The sequence below is a fragment of the Oncorhynchus tshawytscha genome, linkage group LG31 (assembly GCF_018296145.1).
Source record: "Oncorhynchus tshawytscha isolate Ot180627B linkage group LG31, Otsh_v2.0, whole genome shotgun sequence".
Taxonomy (NCBI): Eukaryota; Metazoa; Chordata; class Actinopteri; order Salmoniformes; family Salmonidae; genus Oncorhynchus; species Oncorhynchus tshawytscha.
The window spans coordinates 21,579,409-21,588,737 of NC_056459.1; the positions used below are offsets into that span (position 1 = coordinate 21,579,409).

General features: G+C 39.4%; 1 protein-coding gene across 2 annotated transcripts; it reads right to left on the minus strand.

Moving 5' to 3' along the window:
• Window positions 1-273: 273 nt before the first annotated feature.
• Window positions 274-5,184, minus strand: si:ch211-133n4.6 (uncharacterized protein LOC797776 homolog). Of its 2 annotated transcripts, XM_042310256.1 has the most exons (8): window positions 5,033-5,184; window positions 4,105-4,169; window positions 3,917-3,943; window positions 3,564-3,596; window positions 3,359-3,394; window positions 2,499-2,528; window positions 2,153-2,185; window positions 274-1,454 (listed from the first exon to the last, which is right to left on the minus strand). In XM_042310256.1, exons 1-8 carry the CDS (start codon window positions 5,041-5,043, stop codon window positions 1,285-1,287), a joined length of 405 nt encoding a protein of 134 aa, XP_042166190.1. In that variant the 5' UTR covers window positions 5,044-5,184; the 3' UTR covers window positions 274-1,284. The 2 variants fall into 2 exon arrangements, with proteins under 2 accessions (XP_042166190.1, XP_042166189.1); XM_042310255.1 differs by lacking the exon at window positions 274-1,454 and having other exon boundaries at window positions 1,716-2,185.
• Window positions 5,185-9,329: the final 4,145 nt, after the last annotated feature.

The window sequence follows — 9,329 nt, forward strand, 5'->3', positions numbered from 1 at the left end:
TTCATCCTCATATTTGCATGTCGAATTACAATTCCAGATAACCTTTCTTGAAATAGTAGAACACAGGTATCTAGGTTTTACAAGTTATCCAGAATAATACATTTTGAAATGCCAGCAAATCAAAGGCCATTCATTCTAAACAAAGGACTTTAAAAAAAAATCCTTTTGTTATTTAGGAATGTATTGTCAATTCATTATTATTATTATTATTATTCATTTTTAACAATCCGGCATGGTTCAAGGATGGAAAACAGTCAGAAATATCACTTTGCTCAAAGAAGTTTATTTGGAAAGATATGATGTAAGATACAGAGGTTCACACTTAAACATGTTTTGAAATTGACATTCATCAAACATGTTTCATACATAATGTGTTGAATACTGTGGGTATAAAAATGATGATTAGAAAAAAGAAAGAAATATTTTTGATTGAAACACTGGTTTTGTGTTCGAGAGCAGGGTTGTTTTGAACGATTATGCACTAAAAGATATGCTGACTGAGGACAGTGTAACAGTCTTTGGGTAGGCAGCAACAGTCAAAGGTATCCTCATCAACTGAGATAAATTATGGGATTTCTTTAGCCGTTTTCTGTAAAGAATATCTAGTCTTTTCACTTTAGCTAACAATATTGTATTGCTAGTTCGTAACTCCATATTTCCACCAACTGGCTCATGATCAAAATAGCAAGTCTCTCTAGCGTTTGCCAGCCGAGAGTACTTAGCACCTCTGAACAGAGTGCCAGCTGTAATTTGCAAACCGAGTGCAAACCACGCGAAAATGTTAGCAGTCAGACGCCCACAGGCAAGTGGTCCATAAAACACACCACGCCGAATGAACGGAGATCGACATTTAGTGCGGTGTGTGCGCTCATTTAGAAATGGAGGTATTTTCATGGGAGTGAGGTCCTTGCTATTTTGAAACAGGTTGGTGAATTTAGAGCCGTTTCAGTGGCTCTTAAGGTCAAGGTCAGTTATGATAATTTGGCCTGGTTTTATGTCATCACAATACATTGTTAATTTAATCCTACATTTTTATTCACAGAGAAATGCCCATGAGTTTGTATTGAACATACCACTGAGTGTTTTCCACAGACATTACAGTAAACAATATGTCATGTCTTGCTGACTGTTCTGCTGCTCAAGATACATCAAAGCAGCTTCATCATGCGAGTACGGTTCTGTACACTTTCATGTTATGGCATATACAGTAATAGGATACAATATGTTTCTTCTTCTATGCAATTAACTAAAAGTAAATGTTTGCCTCTGTGTCTTTTTGGCATTTCACTGCTGACGGCGGGAGGGTCGTGATCTCCTCTTTTGTTGTGGGGCTGGGGCCTTTCTCCGGTTCCCACCTGCTGGCCCAACTAACTTTCCTGAGTTTTGTTGTGGAGCAGGAGGAGGAGGAGGAGGAACATTATTTTTTTTCAGACCTTCATCTGAGCTTTCATCCTCTGAAAGATAAGGAAATGTTAAACTTAATTGTGGAACATTACACACATTTGATTGGTTCAATATTTGTGTTGAAAAGGTGTGTGTGTGAGTGTGTCCCCCCCGCACCCGCTCCTCACGCCCAACCCACTAAGACTCACACTTGACTTTTTTGCTAATAACTACTTTATTGAGGAAAAGTATACTTACTATGCCTGTGATAAGTGGTTGTCTTACCTAGCTATCTTAAGATGAATGCACTAACTGCACTAACTGCTCTGGATAAGAGCGTCTGCTAAATGACTTCAAATAAACCATTTAAAAGATGTGTGTGTGCATGATGCTTCCCTGTTTGTATATGGTCTCTTACCCTCCTGGTCCTCAACACTGTTTGTATATGGTCTCTTACCCTCCTGGTCCTCAACACTGTTTGTATATGGTCTCTTACCCTCCTGGTCCTCAACACTGTTTGTATATGGTCTCTTACCCTCCTGGTCCTCAACACTGTTTGTATATGGTCTCTTACCCTCCTGGTCCTCAACACTGTTTGTATATGGTCTCTTACCCTCCTGGTCCTCAACACTGTTTGTATATGGTCTCTTACCCTCCTGGTCCTCAACACTGTTTGTATATGGTCTCTTACCCTCCTGGTCCTCAACACTGTTTGTATATGGTCTCTTACCCTCCTGGTCCTCAACACTGTTTGTATATGGTCTCTTACCCTCCTGGTCCTCAACACTGTTTGCTGCAACACCTACAATAAGGAATTAAAGCACATTCATATAAATGTTATTTTTTCTCTCCCCCAGGCAGGTGTCCTGGCTAAATTCTCAATCTGGCCCTCGAACCATCACGGTCACCTAATAATCCCCAGTTTACAATTGGCTCATTCATCCCCCTCCTCTCCCCTGTAAGTATTCCCCAGGTCGTTGCTGCAAATGAGAATGTGTTCTCAGTCAACTTACCTGGTAAAATAACGGATAAATAAAAAATAAAATATATTTGTGACTCAATGGAACCCATAGGTCTACGGGTTATATTCCTACACATAACAAAAGGATACCTACCAGGTCCAGTGACTCCATTAGGTTTAGGAGCTGTAGGGAGAGAAATTATGAACAGATACTTTAGATATCCACACAATTATGTTTATTTCTTAATTCATAATTGTTATTATACCAGTATTCTTTCAATGGTTTTATTATGAATACAGAATGACATAAACTCATCATCTTGTCTAACCTCTACACTTGTGCTGCTTTACATCTAAGATGAAACATGTTGACATGTTACAGAGCAAGGCATACATTTTCTGTCTAAATAATGTTTTGTTTCTTTTAAATACACCATATTTTATTGTGTTTAATCTTGTGCTTTTTGACAAACTGTAATTATACTGCATCAGATCATTAAAAAAAACCCTACCAGCAATCCCTCATTGTAATACTGTGGCATATCTATAAAGAAATTGCAGAAAAATTGCATCATAAAAAACAGTATCACCAGCTATATTGTCTCATATATGGATTCAACATTTATGGATTGCGTTATTGTCTGCCATCAAGCTTCACTATACTGAGGAAATGTTTCAGGATACAAGTACCACTAGATGGCGATGCAGGACAAAAGGTTCCAGGATCTCTCCTGTTTTGGGCGGTTCTAATGAGTCACGGAAAGGGCTCTGCAGACTTTTCTGAAGTCCAATCTGATCAGAATTTGTTCAGCAGACAAACAACCATCTGACCTGGGTTGGTCAAGACTACAACACCCACTTTTATTTAGAGAGAATCAGAGGCTTCGTACCAGTAATCCACTCTCTTCCTGAAGTGTGCACTCGCAATCTCCCTTCCAGAGTTTGCCCCATGCCTAGACCTTCCCCTCTCCCATAGGTAGGACATCATAAACCCCCCCTTTCTGCTGTGCTCACCATTAGGCTGATCCGCGGATATGGCATTTATGCTTTCTGTGGAAAAAGCAGAGATTGCCATTATGAACGGGTATATAGACCACAGATTGATTACCGTTACGAATGGGTATATAGAACACATATAGACCACAGATTATGGATTAAACTACAGGCATATTGAGCACTGGTTGTAAAGAGTTAGCCAATGAGGTTATGATGCTCTTACCAGTTGGAGCTTCCTCCGAGGTTGAGTCCTTATCTGTTTGTGAGAAAAGGGAGTATGGTTCAGAATCAGGCAGCAATGTGCCTTTCTTTACATAGTCTATTCATAGAATTTAGATCCAGACAACTTTAATGTCCTTAAATAGGCTATTCATTTTGCAGCAATCACAATACATACAGACAAAGTCACATTTTAAAAACAACAAGATCAAAATATCAATGGATATTTACAAGCAAGTTGGCTGGGTAAGTGCAGTGCAATTTCAATATACAAATGAATGAATAAAAATGATTTTCAAAGTCACATAAAGGTCAACATAGGAATCAATCAGAAAATCAGAACATTTCTCAGAATACCTGTGGACATGGCTTGGGCAGCGTGATCTGAAAGTGTCACACAGAGACACACATTGTAACCACCATTCACAGATACTGTTAGTAACTCATTAATAACAGTTAATAACTACTTTATTCTGATGTTACTGTACATGCTGTTTGATTCAGCATCTGTTTTTCTGTATTCAAACATAATTGCCAATACTTACCGTTATTAGTATCGAAGTCAGCTTGTACTAGCAGAACTGCCAGAGAGCAGAAGATGAGAAAATTCCTGGAAACAGAAATTCAAAATTGGAATTTAAAAACCAATGCTAATTGCAGACTAGTTAAAGAAGCAATGGCCTCGACACAGCTGCCTTCTCTGTTTCAGGCTCTTTGACTTTATGCCTGTCTCAGTGATTTTATGACCATCTGTTATTCTGAATTCTAATTTCCAATCACACACCAAATCCTTGTAATCAACAGGCTGCTTTGGGAATATTTTAGTTAAGGTGCCAAACGAAGGATCTCTGAAATCCACAACTTATTCCCATTGACCTGAGGGCAGACGTGTTCTTTAACCAGTGTATGGCATGGCCATTGTAAAATACCTAAGCCATCCTAATGTGGTGTTTTAAATCCACTTTCTATTGAAAACCCTGGAACCAAAAAAAAAACATCTAAATTGTGAAGGTATAGTGGTATCAAAAAGAGGTAAAGTGTGTAATTTTTTTTATTTATTTATTTGTTAGGCAACTTATTTACAATGAAGGCATAGGAACAGTGGGTTCCTAGGCCTTGTTCAGGGGTAGAACAACACATATTTACCTTGTCCGCTCAGGGATTTGATCTAGCAACCTTTCGGTTACTGGCCCAACCATCTAACCACTAGGCTACCTGCTGCCCCGGTTATGTGACAATCATTCAAATTAAAGATGTAAACTAAAAAAAACAGCACTAAGTCTGCCTAATTCTGATATTTTGCCTAATTATTGATCTTTTGACCAATTAGAACAAATCTTTTGCCAATAATTGGAGAAAATATCATAATTGGGCTGTCTGTGTAAATGCAGCCTTAGGGTCCATGATGACATGTAACATTCTGCATCATACACTTAACCTTTAAAAAAATCATATTAACAATAATACACTTACCTGGTCAACATGCCTTGAGGTTAGAGTCTGGATCCTGAATCGTACAGTACAGGCTTCAATATTGCACTTCAACTGGTCCTGACGCAGAGGATGGTGGTGCGTTTTTATACCTTTCCCAAAGCCCCTTGGAGATGGAAGGAGGAGGGGCCTGCTTATTGTGGAAAACCTGTGAAAGAAGAAAAAAACGGTGTCATACCTATTAGATTTCATTAGTTGCGTGGCTTAATGTACAGATTCATAGGTTTCCTACCTACATGTATTCTCTCAAAGGAATCTTATTCCCCCAAAAGGCACATCTAAATATCACAGAAAACCTTTTGTTATATGAGGGTGTTTCTAACATCATATTTCCCTCTCTTTTCTGTGTGTTTTTTTTTATCTGAAGGAGACGTTGCACTACAGTCTCTGTAAAGTTCAGCCTCTACGCTACAGTGGCTGTCTGAGGGGGTGTTGGGAACCTGTGCCAAGAAGCAAGGTTAAGGAATCCAGAATGGGCTTAGGGCCCATAGGGCTCTGGTCAAAAGTATTGCACTAATAGGTAATATGGTGCCATTTGGGACGTAGCCCTGATGATGGGAAGCTTTGAACAGCCTCTGTCCAGACCAGACTACCTGGCCAGGATTACACACACTGCTTCTCCTGAGAAATGTGTGTACTTCCTGCATTTCAGGCTAGTGGGCGGCAGCATCTCGATAAGGGGAATTTCCTGGTCCCAAATAGGGATCCTAGACTGAAATTTAAGTAAGTAAGTAAGTAATTAAGTAAGGCAAACCCGGACTAGGTGAAGGTCAGGAGGAACAGTCTGATTTTGGTCCAAAAAGTTGGTGAAATAAGGTTACAAGGGTCTGTTTCATTCAAACATAATCCCAAGGACCTAGTTTCTAGAGATGGGCTTGATAGACTTAACCAAGATTGTATCAAACTTAACAACAGTCTTAGCTTGGCACAGGCAGATCTTATCCTGTGGTATTCCACTTCAAACTCTCTATGTACAGTAGCTTATACTACACTCTTAGAAAAAAAGGTGCTATCTAGAACCGAAAAGGGATCTTCGGCTGCCCTCATAGGAGAACCCTTTTTGGTTCCAGTTAGAAATCCAAGTAGAACCATTTTGGTTTCTATGTAGAACCTTTCCACAGATAGGTCTACATGGAACCAAAAAGTGTTCTAACTGGAACCAAAAAGGGTTCTCCTATGGGACATTCCGAAGAACCTTTTTGGAACCCTTTTTTCTAAGAGTGCACTTTTTAAGTGCAGTGGACGTGGAAGTGGGATCTCGCCTTACAATGCAGACTTCGTGGTCTCAGGGTAGCCTACAGCATATAGTTACTATTGTATGTAGAGTTATGGAGAAGGCCTCAGACCTAAGGATATACTCTTAGAAAAAAAGGTGCTAAGTAGAACCATACAGGGTTCTTTGGTTTATCCTCATAGGGGAATCGTTTTTGGTGCTGGATAGAACCCTTTGCAGAGGGATCTAGAACCACTATGAGGGTTCTTTTAAAAAACTACTGCATATGATTCTACCCAGAACCCTCTACAAAGGGTTCTGTCTAGAATCTTCAATGAAGGGTTCCACTGAGAACCATTTTAACATCTAAAGGTTCTTCCTAGAATCCTCTATGAACGGTTCGACTAGCCTTATTAGCCTTTAAAATGTAACTCTTTATGACAATACATTGCATGTATCATAAGGCCTAGTTATACCCTAACACACTGGTGTTAGGAATCTCCTGGTTTACAGGCCACATCAGTTCTGTAGTTTTGTAGAAATACACATTATGGAACAGCAGGGACTGTGAAGAGACACACACAAAGGTACAGACATACTCATACATTGTAATATTGTTGTATGGTGGTATTATACATTTTGTATTGTAGATATGTAGTGGTGTAATAATGTTATATGATACTGTTTAATCTTTTGTTTTATATGTAATGTAAGTGCTTTAATGTGTTTGGACCCCAGGAAGAGTAGGTGCTGCCTTGGCAACAGCTGATGGGGATCCCTAATAAATAAATATACAAAATCAGGCCTGCAAGTCACATTATGCTGTGTTGCAAAGTGATGTGTGATTCCTTTTGGAATCCAGCTAAAGTTAGGATATCCAACAAGTGGAATTGTTAATCATCTGGATCCTGACTTCAGTCAGAATGACTGCCAGGGTAGGGAAGCTAGAATACTGAGACTAACTCAATCATCTAAACTGGAACAACCATCTCAGTAATGGGTGCAATAAATCCAATTACAATCAGATTGGATTAGTTTAGATGGTATGTATCTTTGTGTAGCATAAAATGAATCAACCAACAAATGTGCATGCAAAAACACATGTATTACAGTAAAACAAACAATTCTGAAATCCCCCTGTAATAGAGCATGCTGCCTGTCAAAGAATCATCAAATAACCCTTAATTCCAAAAACAGTTCTTAGAATGTTAAAGGTTCTAGGTAGAACCCTTTGACTTACAAAGAACCCATCTTTTGATCAAAACAGCTATTGGTAGAACTCTATCCCTCCTTCAAGAACCCTTTTGGAACCCTTTTTTCTATGAGTGTAGTATATGCAGTCCTTTAATACACGAATGCCAAATCCAATGTTGTGTGAAAATATTATGGAACTTATTTCAACAAAACCAGCTATTAATGAATGAAAACCGTCTCCAGCAGATAGCAATTTCATAAGTATAGAATAAGAGTAATTTGAGTACAGAAGCTGTGTGAACTCATTACCCCAGTCTGAATACAATGGCAACACTGACATTGCTCTCTGGAGAATGAAAGGCAAATTTGAGCCCCAGACTGCGGTAAAGTTTGCCCCATGTGCATCCAAAACAACCTGAAAAAGATGAGAAAGAAATCCAGCACTACCTGCGCGGACATGGTCAATTTCACAAGCTCATGCAGCTAAGACTAATGCCCTTGTAAGCCCCCCCCCCCATTCGCATCTCGTCCACCGCCGTCATCCGATCTGCGGGGTTATTTGCTTTTTATCAGACGGAACAAATGCCAATGGAAATGAATTGGCCGTCCTCAGACAAGACAGGAAGTCTAACCATCTGGGTTTTACCTTTCCTGGCTTTCTATGGGAAGGCTCCTCTCCAGAGCAGAACAGAGGTTAGAGCACTGATAATGGGAGAAAGTAGTCTCCCTGTAGTACAGTTACATCTCACACGTCTCCTTGCTTTGGTATTTAGGCCTGCTCTGGCCCAGGTATCAAAGGAGTCCTCTGTCTGCTCTCACTAAAAGGATTTCTCTCTTTAAGTGTAAAAGGATAATTAGCTATTTCTCTCTCTCTCACATTATGGATCCCCTGATCAGGCCGATGGGAGCTGTCTTTTCAAGGCAAACATTGGCCTGGAAAGCCTTTGAAAGCTGGTAAGGTCAGATTTACATGTGCATAGGGAGGAGGAAGCCTATGAGTGCAATGGACTACTAGGGTTCCATCCCAAGCACTGAAAGGACTGGGACCCAACTTCACTTTTAATTAGGGATCGTCATACAATAAGAAAATAAGAAGACTACAGTACTGTATATCAATGGCAGTGGCAGTGACCCCTCTTAGGGAAAGTTCATGAGATTGTAAACACATTATACGGAACTCACTGACCTTCACTATTTTTGATGTATTGTTTATTAAACAACATACGAATCCTTGAGTATGAACCTTATACACTGGGCTCTAGTAAGGTCTTACCTCACAAAAAAAGTGGGGGGAAAGAAATTACGATATTCTTGATATTAATTACAAACCACAATATTATTTTTCAAGACAACATATTGATTTACTCGACTTTTACTGTAAAAATCTGTTTTGAAGACAATGTGATGACAGAAGACAAGAGCACAACACTCTCGGGTCTCCAGTGTCCTCTCAAATACTATTGAATAAGATCGTTCGGTGCCAACTTTAGAAATTGCCTATAAAAATTCAGCCGCAATTTTCAGAGCTCTCCATCACCATGAAAAATTAGACCCTTCGACCAGCACATACCAGACAGGATTTATTCAACTGGGGATGGTATTGAATATCTAAAGTGTCACACATAGGCCTAGAATTAACCTGAATCATGATGCATTGTCTTTATTGTGATGGGGAATAATCTTTGGACTCTATAATCTGTGGACTCACCAACTCTAATGAGCAGTATCGAGATTTACCTGTCTTTTGGGTTGTGCTGAGGGACATGTTCAACACCCATTTATGAAGGTAACACCTATAACATATGATATCTCCAGACTAGTTAAGAATTTCCATCTATATAGATTATCTAGAAAGTACTCATGTCTCCTTTA